This window comes from Pristis pectinata, chromosome 5 (assembly GCF_009764475.1).
Source record: "Pristis pectinata isolate sPriPec2 chromosome 5, sPriPec2.1.pri, whole genome shotgun sequence".
Taxonomy (NCBI): Eukaryota; Metazoa; Chordata; class Chondrichthyes; order Rhinopristiformes; family Pristidae; genus Pristis; species Pristis pectinata.
The window spans coordinates 112,043,829-112,059,753 of NC_067409.1; the positions used below are offsets into that span (position 1 = coordinate 112,043,829).

General features: G+C 37.5%; 1 protein-coding gene across 3 annotated transcripts in view; it reads left to right on the forward strand.

The window, feature by feature from the left end:
• Window positions 1–15,925, forward strand: part of top2b (DNA topoisomerase II beta) — a 95,048-nt gene that overhangs the window by 56,955 nt on the left and 22,168 nt on the right. For all 3 annotated transcript variants that reach the window (XM_052016984.1, XM_052016985.1, XM_052016986.1), the window contains exons 22-29: window positions 804–938; window positions 1,549–1,749; window positions 1,844–2,039; window positions 4,170–4,261; window positions 11,862–12,017; window positions 12,101–12,184; window positions 13,690–13,890; window positions 15,085–15,220. In XM_052016984.1, coding sequence (XP_051872944.1) covers window positions 804–938; window positions 1,549–1,749; window positions 1,844–2,039; window positions 4,170–4,261; window positions 11,862–12,017; window positions 12,101–12,184; window positions 13,690–13,890; window positions 15,085–15,220 — 1,201 coding nt within the window. The remainder of the gene's footprint in view (window positions 1–803; window positions 939–1,548; window positions 1,750–1,843; window positions 2,040–4,169; window positions 4,262–11,861; window positions 12,018–12,100; window positions 12,185–13,689; window positions 13,891–15,084; window positions 15,221–15,925) is intronic.

Below are 15,925 nucleotides of genomic sequence, written 5' to 3' on the forward strand. Positions count from 1 at the left end.
CGAAGATGCTAACCATTCCTGTAACACTATGATTCTGGCAACCTGCCCAACCCTTTCTTAAGGTGGAAAACCTAATCAAGGTGCATTCTTGGTGCATCCTTTTCAGTGATTGGAACTAATGGTGTCAGCCTTTGAGTTGAAAGGTAGTGATTTCAACAGTTCTGGTAACTTGAGTTTTCAAGTTAGATTGACACTTCAATTTAATATACCATTCAAACAATATCAAAGTAAACAGGACTCCCTTGATGCCCAATCTACCAATCGTGGTTGTAAATTTTCATACTGTTCTTTTCGAGCAAGATGGTGGTTTTCCTTGCACTCTATAAACATTTATTTCTCAAAAATCAACAACTGTTCTGATTTGGCCATTTATCTCTTTGCTTTTTGTTACCATCCATACATTATAACATTGTTGATGTGTTAAAAGCACTTCATTGTTGAGCACTTTGAGATGTCCTGAGATTTTGAGAAGTATAAATATGATGACTAGTTTATTCTTCATTACATAAATGTTATCAGTGACAGTAGTCATTAGTCTAAAAATAATTTATATTATATATACCTGCATATGTAAAAATTTGTACTAATGCTTTCATTTGGATTGTTATGCTGGACTGTTAATTTACTTGAAAAGCTGATGATGAAGTTTTTCATGGTATCAGTATTTTGTTCAGGTACACCCAACTAATTGGTGTATTTATAACATGCTGAATATGGCTGGCTTAGAAATGCATTTATGTTAACCATTTACCCAGGAGTTTAATCACTCATTTTGTTTTTATTATTTTTCTTTGATTCACAAGCTACCAAGCTACAAGAACTTCAAAGGGACAATTCATGAAGTGGGCCAAAACCAATATGTTGTTAGTGGTGAAATATTAGTTTTGGATCGGAATACCATAGAAATTACAGAACTTCCAGTTAGGACTTGGACACAGGTAACATATACACTTAAGGAGGTTTTACAATGTATGAGGACATTGAAGTTAGTAACTACTGGGTAAAATGGGTACAAATATTCACTTATTTTATTTTCTTTAGAAGGGAGGGATAACTCTCCATAAAGGCTTGTGTTTGAATGTACCCAAGTCATTGGGTCGGGGACTGGGGATAGTGTTTTCTCTAATTTCTTTTTTTGTTTCCTTTATGCTTCAATTAAACTTTGTGGCGAAAGTAATTTCTATATAATGTTTGGACAGTTGGGACCTGTTAGTAGTTATTACTCAAGGAAATGATTCCTTTTGATAAAATGGCCTTAATTTTACTGGAAGGAGAATTTGATATCACTTTCTTTTTTTTTACCAATTGCCAGTTATGAAGGGATATTATTAAGTGTTGTGTGTTGCAATGCATTTTTTCTTGAATCATTAAGCATTAAAATGAGATGGTTAAAAATTAACTTGCAATGCTGAGGAAGAATTGGGTATCCTTTTCTATCTAAAGTTATTTTTTTGGACATCTCAATACTTGGAAGTTTGTTTTTCAAATATTTTGTGTGTGCTGGTAACTACTTGTGCTGAACTGAATAAAAGATTTTTTCTCCTGAAGGCATACAAAGAACAAGTTCTAGAGCCAATGCTCAATGGAACTGAAAAGACACCAGCTTTGATAAATGACTACAAAGAATATCACACTGATGCCACAGTCAAGTTTGTGGTAAAAATGTCAGAGGAGAAACTTGCACAAGCAGAAGCTGTTGGTTTGCACAAGGTGTTCAAACTACAAACGACTCTCACTTGCAACTCTATGGTAGTGTTTTTTTAATATATTTTAACGTGTAAAATTATTAAGTGTTGGGTGTACTTAAAACAGCTTCAAATAGCAATAATATTGTTCATTGCAGGTCCTTTTTGATCACATGGGTTGCATGAAGAAATATGAAACCGTGCAAGACATCTTAAAGGAATTCTTTGATTTAAGGTTACATTATTACAGTTTGAGAAAAGAGTGGTTGTCAGGAATGCTGGGGGCAGAGTCTTCAAAGTTAAACAACCAAGCTCGCTTCATTATAGAGAAAATACAAGGGAAGATTACAATTGGTAAGGATAGATGGATTAAAGTACAGAATGTACATTTCCACGCTGTAACTTTTAGTAATTGGAATTGTGTGCTGTATAAAGAACAGTTGAACGATTGTTTGTAAATACAATGAGATTGAATTATTTATTTAAGTATATTTCCAAACTGCTCTATTTATGTTAAGGCAGGTCGTATTATTCTTAATGTATCAACTAAATTAGTGAATAAATCTGCTTCCTATTTTTCTTTCTTCTCTTAACACCACCATTTTTGCTGAAAAGCAGATGAGCCTAAAAATTATTAACCAACAAAAAAACTAAATATGAGTTAAACTACGATACTAACCTGTGGAGTTTCTTGTTAAACTGTTCTACATTAGGACTATTACATTGAATGAAAATATGCCACAGTGACTAATTATAACCTGCTAAATTTGTGATCAGTCCATTTAGTTCCTAAAAACTGTGGCATTCCCACGTATTATCTATTGTTTAAGAACTTCTTTAGCCAGAGGTTCCAAAAATCATTGGGGACTTTGGACATTCTAAAATTCTGAGAGTCTATTTCAACTAATTTTTATATTCCTTAGTTTAAATGTATATCCTCCAGTCAAACGATAAATTGTTTTCTCTGTGCAAAATGGATTTTTGAAAATGCTTATGGGCCAGAGAAATAAGCAAATTTTAGCAAACAGCTGAATGCATCTGCCAGCAATGATTTTACTTAAAACAAAATCTGTCCCCTTCTGTGAGTTCTACAACTCTGTGCAATGTATTGATTCCTGAGGGATAACTGGATCAATAAAAAAAAACAATGTTTGGGGCGAATAGATAAATATCCATTCTTTAAGCAGTTTTCACTGGCCCAGATTTTAATGCAGAACTGCTAGCATTTCTCAACATGTGTGCCAACTAGTTTCAGGACATCTGTGTTAATTATTGAAGTTCTAAATTTAATTAGTTGATCTCCCGAGGTTTCTCGATTTTACTCAGTAGTTGAGCAGGAGCAATTATTTTTGTTTTAATTTTTTAGTTTGTTTCTTCTAATCTCTTACTTGCTCGCTTCAGTTTTAATGCTTTTTAAATGTTTCCAATCTTGTCTCATTATTTGCCAAAGGTTTTCAGGGGAGTTTGTATGAATATATGATAGGAACATTTAAGGTTTTGGTAGTTATAAAGGACTACTCTGCTTCATTTCTTTACATCTTAAAAATAGATTTACTTTTCATTTGTACAAGACACACCTACTAACACTTTGCTTCCAAACCTTGCTACAGTTTATTAAATTATATTATTACAACAACTTGATTTGCTGCAAACAAATATATACTGTATAAAATGCATAAATTTGCGTTGAAACAAAAGTATCATGGATGCTCAAAACTTGAAATAAAGACAAAAATTGTAGGAAATAATCAGCATCCATGATCGGGGTAACAAAGTTAGTATTTCTGGCCAACAATCTTTCCTAAGAACTGAATAGTTGGAGGAAAATGAGTTTTAAGATGTAGAAAAAGGGGAGAAGGTAACAGGAGGGAAGGATGGTAAAGAGGTGGAAGCTAAGAGAGATTAATGACAAAAGAGGTATAGTAGTGTAATGTAACAAAATTCTCGAAGTATAAGTACTGAATCATTATTTAAAGGAACGGAGAGCAAAAGCTGAAGATGCTGACTTTGCTAAAATAGTTGAATTCTGTGTTGAGTCCAGAAGGCTGTAAAGCGCCAAGTTTTAAGATATGCTGTTCCTTGAGTTTATGTTCAGCTTTACTGGAACACTGTAAGTGGTCAAGTGCAGAACTCAAAGTAGGAGTGGTAGGAAGTGGGGTGATGCATGCATGTTCAGTGGAAATCTTTCACAAAGCAGATGCCCACTGCTCACCTTGGCGTAGAGGAGACCAGATTGTGAGCAGCAAATATTATATACTAAATATGAATAAAGTACAAGGAAGTCTCTGCTTGATGTGGGGAGTGCATTTGGATTCATGATTGGTGGGATGGGAGGAGGTAAAGAGCATAAAATTCACTTTCTGTGATTGCACAGAAAGTTAACTGTAGGTAGGGAATTGGACATTGGAGATGGAAGTGTGAAATTTATTTATGCTGCTTGCATGTTTTTTTTAAAATGTATAATTCAAAATAATTCCTCTTCAGAGAATAAATCAAAGAAGGACCTTTACCAAATGCTCATCCAGCGGGGCTATGAATCTGACCCAGTTAAAGCCTGGAAAGATGCACAAGAGAAGGTAAAATACAACTTCGCCAAGCAACCTTAAAGGATACGTTAACTGTTGCATTAAATCAAATGTAAATCATAATTTGCATGTTGGAACTTTGAGACAAATTATAGATTTTAAAAATAGAACTTGCTGATGGAATTTTGAGATTGATTAGGCTCATGGATGTGATTTCTCATTTTGCTTTTTTCCCAAGCAAGTTGGTTGAACGTTGGCAAACCTGGGGACCACTCGTCATGCAGAAAATTTAGGGGTCTGGTTGCTGCCGAATTCTCAATAGTATTTGCATCCTATCATCGTGTAGGTGAAAGTCAAGAAAAGGGCATATACCTTAATCATTTTAAGATAATTGCTCTTTCAAAGCATTACAGAATTTTTGGATGCATCCATCATCAAAATAACTTTCTGGGATGTATTTTTTTTATATCTATGGATTAGTTGAGCAACCAACTATTTTGTGCTGTGCTTTCATTTTAACCACTGATTGCAGAATGATAACTGATGAAAACTCAACATATTGATAAGATGAAATGGACTGTCAAAAAAGTAATTGCCACCAAGATACTAAATTTTATTTTTAATGAATGACTAATCATTGAGACATGAGAAAATACTTTACTTTTCCTCATCCTGGCTCACAGAGCCAAAGAGGTATTCTTATCTATTCCAGCATAGAGCGTGGAAGTGGCTGGCAGTACTGCCTTTTATTGTTTTCTGTCATCAGCCACAACCTGAGGAGGCAATTAAAAGTTAACCACATTGCTGGGTCTGGAGTTGCATAGAAAAACCAAACTGGATTGGATGCCAGTTTTCCTACCCATAAGGGCATTAATGAATCAGATGCGTTTTCATGCCAATTCAGTAGTTTCATGCCTACCATTACTGAAGCAAATTCCATGTTTTTATTATCTTTAATTGAATTTAAGTTCCCAGCTGCCATGCTAGTGGAATTTCATGTCACGCCTCTGGATTAGTGACCTAGAAATCTGGCTGCTGCACCAACAGGATTACTACGCTACATATACTGGTTTCTGCTTGTCATTCAAATTATGTGGGCTTTGCTTGCCTAAACCTAATTTTCCTTGAAACGCATAGCTTTCGGAGGTGCTTAAAAGTCAGCTTTATTCTTGTAGGTGTGGAGTTACATGCAGTTTGGATTGATGGCGTAAGTAATTTGGGTTTATTTCTGTGGCAATCCAGTTATCTTACGGCCACCATTAGTGATACTAGCTTTTTATTCTAATTCTTTTTCTAGTTAAGTAACAGTTAAATTATTTAGCTGCCTTGGTGACGTTTGAATTTCTGACTCCAGATCATTTGTCCAGACCGCTAAAATAGGAGTCCAGTAAGATAAACACTTTATGAACCTACCATTTGTTTCACATTGTATACATTGAACAGAATTACACTTTGGAGAAAGTCTGAGAGAATGTTATATTGCACTTGTTGCAGGTAGTTATGGCTGAAGCACCAAAGTTGTTATACGGCCACTTTATTGGTTACTAGTGGTTTATAGTCAAGGAACAACCATCACTATAAATTTTCTGTTTTACTTCAACTGTGTTTTGAAATCAAACCTGCCCTCCCATTGTCTTCCAAAAATACTGTATAAAGTGAGCTTGGACCATCTTGATTCAGTTCTTATTAGTTACAAGTGTACAGTACAAGACTCAGTTAATTTAAGCACAAGTTGGCACGTTTATGAAATTTATATTGGATACCAACTTTCAGAAGTTGATATGCTGTGAATGAAGCTCCATATTCCTATCATATCTAGACTGAATGGCAACAGATAAACAGCTAATGGGAGGTGGTTGTACTGGGAATATCTTTATCCTTGACAATGGTCTGCTTGTGACTTCGAAAGGCTGAAGCATTCACAACCATGTTCAGCCATAAGTGCAAAATAGATTATCTATCTTGGCTTCCTCCTGAGTTCCACAGCATCACTCCAGCCAAATTGATTCACTCGATGTGATATCAAGAAACAGCTGAGAACACTGGATACAGCAAAGGCTATGGGACCAGACAGTATGGAATACTCTCCTAGCTGTGGTACTCAAGACCTGTGCTCCAGAATTAGCTGTGCTTCTTGCCAATCTGTCCCAATATGATTACAACACTGGCATCTACCTGACAATGTGACAACGAGCAAAACAAATCTAATCCAGCTAAATTCCAGCTAATTAGTTACTCCAGGTATTTGCAAAGTGATAGAAGTGTTATTGACGGTGCTACCAAGCAGCACTTAACAAAGATCTACTCCCTGATGCCCAGTTTGGAATTTGCTAGGACCAGTTGGCTCCTGATCCCATCAAAGCCTTGATCCTAATATGAGCCAAACAGCTGAATTCTAGATGTGAGAGCAACTGTTCTTATCATCAAGGCAGCATTTGACCAAGTACATCAGGTAAAAGTGAAGTCAGCGGGCATGGTGGGGAACACCTTCCTGTGCTTGGAGTCAAACCTCACTCATAAGAAGATGGTTTTGATTTCCTTGTTTCTAATTCTTCTCATTTTCCCATTTCCTTGTACCCCACCAAACTTATTTTCCTGTAACCTCACACGTCTATTAACACTGCCATCCTGCGCCCCCCCCCCCCCCCCCCACCATGACAGGAAATTTATTATAGGCAATTAATATACCAATCTGTAGGATGTAGGAAGAAACTAGATCACCCAGAGAAACTTCACAACACAGGATTGAACCTGGGTTGCTGGAGTATGCTATACCTGCACTATACACACTGCTACTGCGAGGAAGTGAATCGTCCCAGCCCTAGGACATCACTGCTTCATCATCGAGCTTCCTTCCATCATAAGGTTGGAAGAGGAGATGTTTGCTGATGACTGCACAACATTCAATTCCATTTGCAACTCCTTAACAAGTGAAGCAGCCAGTGCCAGCAGGCAGCAAAACCTAGACAACGTTCAGGCATGGGCTGGTAAGTGGCAAGTAATACTCATGCCACAAAAGTGATCTCTAACAAGAGAGAGAATCTAACCACTAATACTTGACATACACTGACATTGCCGTCTTGGATGGTTTGGAGCTTCTTTACAGTTGTTGCCTCTGCACACATCCAGACAAGTGGAGAGTATTTCATCAGCTCTTGACTAAGGCCTTGGGGTAGCAGGAGGTGAATCATACGCCACAGGATACCCAGCCTCTAACCTATCACGGTATTCAAAAATGAATAAAAAATACAGGGTTACTTCAGATTCGAGCACCATAGAAAACCCTCTAGCCTACATTCTGGTAGATTCCGCAACAGTCAGAACATTAAATGACATACTGTTCATGATTGCAACTATCCCAAGTACAGATGTACAATGAATAGGGAAGCTTTGTTCAGACTAAGATGCTCCTTTTTTGTTTCTCCTTCATATTCTAAAATTTTTTTCATCAATATTTTAAATCATACCCAAGTCCTGATTTTCTGTGCTTTTGGTCTCTTTTGCATTATTTATTTTGGTGATTTATAGTAATTTTTATGTCTTGCATTGTACTGCTGCTGTAAAAGAGCAAATTTCACAATAAATGTGATTCTGCAGTTGTTACTGACCTAGATATCTATAATATCTTTTGCCTTTTGCTAGAAGTTTATAAACACCTTTCTTGTACTTGTTTTACTTGGCAGAATTAACCTGTGTCTAAACAATATTTCTCTCAAGCCTTCAGTAAGTAGCAAAGCTTCAAATGAGATTTTGTTTTAGGCTTAAACTATTAAATGAATTTATTTCATTAAAAGATAAACACACATAATTAACTAATATGTACATTTTACAATCTTCTGTACTTCTGTCTAGCCCTACTAAACGAAAGTGTCATTTATAAACATCATTTATGCCTGTAATGGCCCTTTAATATTTCTTTCCACTGCTGAAAGAGTTATACATCTGGGACGTATCATTTTATCTCACTAAAACAGCTTGAGCTTTCTCAGTATTCTTAAAAATGATTATTGGGACTTTCTATATACAAATAGCTCTATATACAAAACTGATTAAAATGGTCTATGTGCATTCACACACTACTTAGTTACTCCCTATAGTTATACAAATAACTAACAAATCTCATAATGTTCTATAGCATTGAGGTAGGGACAAAATTTTGACGTCCATATTTAAAACTCTTGAGGCTGTAATAAAGGAACAGTTATAAAGCCAAGACAAAACAGTAGCACTTTACTTTTGTCACAGCAAATGAGGGCAAGCATGCTGTGGTATAAAGTACAATGTAGTCCTTCCTTGATATTTGTGTGAGACTTAAAATACTTGTTTACATAAATGTAAAATGCAATGGGGAAGAATTTATTGACAAATTATTAGACAGAAGAGAACAGCCCAGAAACAGCTCTTTGGCCCATGATGTCTGTGCTGAACACGGTGCCAAATTAAAGTAAATCTCTTCCGTCTGCACATGATCCATATCCCTCCATATTCATGTGTCTATCTCAAAGCCTCCTAAATGCCAATTACTGCTTCCACCACTAGCTCTGGCAGCCTGTTCCAGGCACTTACCACCCTCCGTGTTTAATAAAAAAAATAACTGCCTCACATATCTCTCTTGAACTTTCTCCCTTTCACCTTAAATGCATGTCCTCTAGGATTTGACATTTCTACCCTGGGAAAATGATTGACTGTCTCCCCTCAGCCTCCAATGCTCCAGAGAAAACAACCCAAGTTTGTCCAACCTCACCTTTTAGCTCATACCCTCTAATCCAGGTGGCATTCTGGTAAACCTCTTCTGTACCTTTTCCAAAGCTTCCACATCCTTCCTGTAATGGGGCGCCCAGAATTGCACACAATACCCTGGTGCAGCTTAAGCAAAGTTTTATATAACTGCAACACGGCTTCCTTACTCTTATACTCAATGCCCCAACCAATGAAGGCAAACATGTCATATGCCTTCTTTGTCACTCTATCTACTTGCATAGCCAAGTAAGGTTTTGTGAGGTTTGTGTTATGATACATAAATGTTGAGTGACTTCAGGCAACTGGCAGATATTGTTAAATATGAATATTCAAAACTTACATTTGAGCAGTCTTGTTCTTTCACTAGCGTTTCAAAAAATGGCATTTTTTTGTATTCTTCACCATTGATATGCATTGAATACCCTGAATTTATTGTGTACATTAGATGTGTGGAGCTAGGAATTGGAAGTGTAATGATTGGATTTTTAATTGTCGCCAATTAACCATTACAAATATAAAATCTCATCACTTCAAACCTTTTATGGGACAAATCTTCCTGGCTGGGGCTGGTAGTTCAGAAAGAGATGACTGGCCTTCAGCCATCACATTAAATAAGCCCCCAACCTTAGTAAGTTACTGGGTCCACACTGAATGACAGATGTCATCGTATCTTTCACTGCAGTCCACTACGGGAGCTCAGTCTGCTGGGATGGTGCAGCACCACTACTGAGATCTTGTATCAGATCTGGTGTAGGACTGGAAACCCTATTCATTTATCTGGAGATTCTCAGTCTGTAGAATGAGGAAGGTTGAGGACAGATGACTGCAGATGCTAGCATCTGAAGCAACAAACAATCTGCTGGAGGAACTCTGGGTGGGTCGAGCACATCAGTGGGTGTGGGGGGGATGGAGGAATTGTCGATGTTTCAGGTCAAAACTCTGTGTCAGGACTAAGGGTGGAGAGGGGAGGTAGCCAGTATAAAGGGGAGAGGGGGAGTGATGAGAAAGGCCAGAGGTGATGGGTGGACTGAGGAGGGGTGAAGGATGATGAGCAGATCGAGCCAGGGAGGGCAGTGGCTGAGTTGGGAGACAGAGGCAGGTGGATGATAGATGGAAGCAGACAAAAAATGGGAACCACTAATGGAGATGTGAAGGGCAGATGGAACCAGAACCAGATTGGAGAGGGGTGGGGTGTGGGCAGATGGTGAAATGTGTGGGTAGCAGGTGGATGGAATCAGGAAAGGGAGGGGGGATGCGGGAGAAGACAAAACACAGGAGGTGAGGGGTTACCTGAAATTGGAAAATTCAGTATTGAAAGCATTGGATCGTAGACTACCCAGGCAGAATATAATGGTTCCTCTAGATTGCCTTGACCTCACCATGGCAGTGGAGAATGCCGAGGATATAAGACATAGGAGCAGAATTAGGCCATTCGACCCATGGAGTCTGCTCCGCTATTCGATCATGGCTGATTTATTTTTCCCTCTCAACTCTATTCTCCTGCCTTCTCCTTGTAACCCTTGACGCCCTTGCTAATCAAGAACCTATCAACCTCCGCTTTAAATACACCCAATGACTTGGCCTCCACAGCCATCTGTGGCAATGAATTCCACAGATTCACCACCCTCTGGCTGAAGAAATTCCTCCTCATCTCTGTTCTAAAGGGACATCCTTCTATTCTGAGGCTGTGACCTCTGGTCCTAGACTCTCCCACTACTGGAAACATCCTCTCCACGTCCACTCTATCCAGGCCTTTCAATATTTGGTAGGTTTCAATGAGGTCCCCCCTCATCCTTCTAAACTTCAGCGAGTACAGGCCCAGAGCCATCAAACGCTACTATGTTAACCCTTTTTTTCCTGGGCTCATTCTTGTAAACCTAGTGTGGACCCTCTCCAATTCCAGCAAATCCTTCCTTAGATATGGGGCCTTCCTTAGGATGGACAGGTCAGTGTGGAAATGGAATTGAAATCGCAAGCTACTGGGAGCTTGGGGTGGCCATTGCGGATAGAGTGCAGGTGAGTGAGGAAGGTGAGGTGCATTAGGAAGGTGAGGTGCATTAGGAAGGTGAGGTTTTTTTTCTAATTATCATTTTACTTCAGCTTCATATTTTATTGATCTGCAAATGCTTTTCACGTGCTTCTGTTTTTGCACAGCTTTACATCAATATTAATAGCTATAACTGCCTTTGAATGTTAAAGATATTTATGTTTCCATTCCTTGACAGAAGACAAAGCTCTGACATCAGCTTTGCTTTATGTCAGAGACGGTCTTTTGTTCTGGGTATGTGGTCTCAGGACTATACTGCCTAAGGGCTTGCTGTACCTCCAAGATTTAAAAGCCCAGTAAAATTCCAAGTACACACACACATACCAGGTAAGTGCAGCTGTAGGAAAACCTGGGCCGTGAGCCAGGTCCAGGAGGATTTTCCTCAATATTTAAATGAGATTCCAATAATGTCACTTTTTTCCTTTTCCATTCTCATAATTTACTGTTTATTCCATAGTTTATTCATTTCATTAGTTAAAAGGATTTCACAGATTGCCTGGATGCCAAATTTTCCTTTTACCATTTTGCAAATTTGGAAACCTGTTGGGGAGAGAAACTGGAACAATGGAAAATGCCAGTAGATGCTCTACAACAGTAAAGTTCTAGCCCCAAATTTCCTGTGTGGTGGCTGGCTTGTTCCAGTAGGTTTGGATCTGGAATTCCTTTGCTTAACCTTGGTCCTCTGGCATTGCATTTTAGGTGTTGAATGTGAAAATCGGTGATTTTATATTCTATACCAAGCTCACATTTTGATCAGTGTTCTGATTCCCTAAGCTATATCAATTTCTACTTTAAAATTTGCTTGGGCATTCCTTACATTGAATCTGGATATTCTTCCTCAGCACCTATCTTTTTCTTTCATAGACAGCAGCAGAAGAGGATTTATTGGAACTAGATGATGGCACTTCAAGTGTTTCAGGTGCTGGATCTGGACCAGACTTCAACTACATCTTGAACATGCCTCTTTGGTGCCTTACAAAGGAAAAAGTAGATGAACTACTGAAACACAGGGATTCAAAAGTAATGTGCAGGTTCCATATATTTTCCTACTTGCAATTTTATTTCCCTGAATGCTATTCCAAACAATATTTTATTTGTTATAGGGAAAGGAGCTTGATGACCTCAAAAGAAAGAGTGCTTCTGATCTTTGGAAGGATGACCTTGCTGCTTTTATTGAAGAGCTTGATGTAAGTTTGACAAAACATGCCCACCTGTGAGCTCCATATTTTAAAGATATACGGTTTTCATAAAAAAGTCTTCATTTATAAATGCTGAAAGTAATTGCTGTCCAAATGTTCAGTTTTTTAAAAAAATGTCCATTTAGTGGTCAAAAATATGCTGATATTACAACAAATATTTTGTCCATATCCAGAAGTAATGGGGTAAATCTTACTAGCCAGAGTCAACAGTTCCACTGGAACACTCGGTGGGTGTTTGGCATTAAGTCATGAACTTCCCAATTCAGCGATGTGTACATGGAAGTCTGAGACATTGTGACAAATGGTGCTGAATCCATCACCGTGCTCCATTGTTGGATTTCTTCGAGCGTCGTCCTATTAGAATTCTCCAGCATTGCGTTGTGAAATTTGCATTCAAATCCACACCAGGTCAGGCTGGCATAGGACCTGATGCCCCAGTCAAAGTCATTCTCGAGTTTATTGTCATTTACACAAGTACATGAATGCACAGGTGCAGTGGAAAACTTACTTGCAGCATCATCACAGGCACGTAGCATCAGATAAGCAGCATTCACAAGAAAAACATAAACATTAATTATACACAATTTTTACAACGAAAAAGTCATTTTAGTGCAAAGTGATCAAACTGGTCATAATGCTAACTGTAGTGATTAGCATTTTGCTGGTTAGGTAAAAATATTCCAATTTAATCTTTGTATTTTTAAGTATGTTGTGTGTTTTGTTAATTTCAATAATTGTTAAATGTTTCAATGTAAGGTATTTCAAAATTTTAAAGTCTTTGACAGAAGACAAACCTCCATTACCAGCTTTGCCTTCTTGAGCCAAAGCCTCCTCATATCACCTGAGGCCTCACTGCCTTCTGGATCTCGCTGCCTGACAATAGGGCCAGCAAGGTCAATCTCCTGGATGGACTGTGCCGCTTCGGTGGGCAATGATATTGGCCTACAGTCTTGATCCAGCATGAATTGCCCAACGTTTCATATATTATCTACCACCTCCTCTAAAGTCAGAATAATAGGTTCAGTTGAACTCATCTAAAAGAGCATTTAAAGTATAAAAAGTTAATAAGAATGAAACCAGAAAGCAGGTACTGAACATTGCTGTGAGTCTGCAAGTGTTTTTGTGTCCATTGCTACAGTTATGAGTTGCAGTTGCCTGGAAGTCAGATTATAAAGCCAGTCTCAACTCATAAGTGATGTTGGAGGTCTGATTAAGAACTTAGGTAGTGGTATGTAAGTTTGCTGCTGTCACCAAAGCTACCTATCAGCACAAGTCTTCAGTGAAGCCTCAGTTCAGGTCAAAGAGAGAAATGTGTAACAGGAGCAGTAAAATGATCTAATTAGATTTGAATATGCTTGGTTGTCAGTTGAAATATTCATCTGAATTCTGAATATCTTCATAGCTCAAATATGGAGCAGTCTATTTGTTGAATAACAATGAAAATCTTGAAGATATAATTGTTGAAACAAGCCTATTTCTCCATTTTACTGCAGCGTGTGGAAGCTCAAGAGAGAGACGATGCTCTATCAGGATTTGTTGGCAAGGTGGTCAAGGGAAAAGTTGGTAAACCAAAACTCAAAAAGATGCAGCTTGAAGAGACTCTGCCTTCAGTCCATGGCAGGAGAATTGAACCTGTCATTTCGTTGGCAATAAAAGCAGATGGCACAAAAAAATTGATGAAGAAGAAAGGAAAGGCAAGTTTAAAATTACTTGAAGGCACATTTGGGGTATATTGTAAAGGTTTTTTTTAGGTTATTTACTTCTGCATTTAATTAAATGGTTTGCATTGTTAAAATTACATTATTACTACTGAGATTTAAGATTACATTGATTTTGGATTCAATAAAACAATCTGCTTAGTTCTTTCTTGGAATTTCCAAAAATAGATACCATGTGCGTAAAAACATGGAAGGAGATCATTTGCTTCATATCTGACCAAATTGTCCAAAACCTTGTACGTTTCTCAGCCTTGAATATTTATTCTAGTTTCATTTAACAAATGCAACAGTCATGCCTCGACCATTCCTAATGGCAAAATACTCAATTTGCTGAGCACTGAACTTTTTCCTTATCCCTTTGTTATTTTAAATTGATGATCACTCACTGATTTCGCTACTGGAAGAAATGTTTTTTTCCCCCCTATTTACCCTTTCTTTCAAAATCTTTCCTAAACTCATAATGTCCTTGGTCTGCTTTGCCATGGAATTACTACCTTGCAGTAACCTAAGCAGCTTTAACTTTGCAAAATCATGGTTTGTCCTAAAGGTTCCTAACTGCAGTAAGGAGAGGCTCTAGATGGGTACATGCAATACCCAAAAGGCAAGTTATATGTACATTTTCTATGACTGGACCTTCTCTATGTTGAAACCCCAAAATTTCCACAGGGTTTTTGTTGTACATTTTTCTACACGCATGTAGATGTTCAGACAATTGCACATTCAAGATTTGAGGCCTTCATTTTTCCACATTCTTTTCATTAACTGTAAATTCCTTTCTTTTGTTTTCTCCTTGTTAAATTTATCCATAATAAATGAAAAGTGCTAGCATCCTATCCATTCTATTATGTAAGATTTTAATGTCTCTTTATTTTTTGCCAAACTACCAACCTTAGCGTCATTTCTAAATTTCAAGTGATCATTGATGATGTCGCACTTCTGGCTTTCTACACCACTGTCCATGAGCCCATTTCCTATTAATAAAATCTTTAAATTTACCAAACATAATTTATCTTTAAAACCTTTGCTTTACTTGACAAACACATTTATTGAAAAAATTAAAGCAAATTATTATTTCTTTATTGAGTATTTCAAAGAATTTGTATCTCCTTATTTCTCTCAATACAAAGATTTTCTATTAGTGGGCTGTTATTGTTCATATTTAATTTTCAGGGTGATGCAGATGCAATAAAGCTGGAATTTGATGAAGAGGTTGGGGCAGCAATAGGAGAAGGAAATGGAGTAGCAGTGGACACAAGTGAGGCAAAAGTTAAAGCTCCACGCCTGAAGAAAGAGAAGAAGGAACCTGGTGTGTTTACACAAATTAGAATGTGCTCCACTTTATCCAGTAGACCAATGATATTAACCAGAATGGGAAGCACGCAGTGCCCACTAACTCATTCAAACAAACACATTTACTTAAATGTAACTTCTAGTACTAAAGCAAAGTCCATTCCCAGACTATGTCAAAACAATTTTAAATTAAATGTAATGTTGAATGTGATAATAAAAATAATGAAAGTTTGAAAAATGTACTTCTGTCAAAGTTTTATCCTAAATTAAAATGGAGCTATTTTAAAGAAACATCACTGCGGTATTAGGCGAATATTTGCAGGTTTGTACAGATATGATCTACTACATAACTCTGACTTTTTGTTTATTAAAGGACTGCTGCCTCCACCTGATCAACTGACCTTGAAACAATGTAATGCTTTATAGATTATGTTTAATTTCCAGGGATGATGTGAATAGCCTCTTAACTTTAAACCTATAATAAACCATCTTAAAAGTTTCAAGCAATGTAAATCAAAAAATACTGCAAGTTAAAACAATACACAGTGGCCAAGGTTAGCTTATGTTCACTTATATACCCATTTTGTACTTTATGAATAAATTAGAACACAGAAACAGGCCCTTTGGCTTACCAAGTCTGCACCAAATATTAAGTACCCATTGTTATTAATCCCTTTTTTCAACCTCCCCACATTCCCATCAGTTCTGCCCAGATTCTACC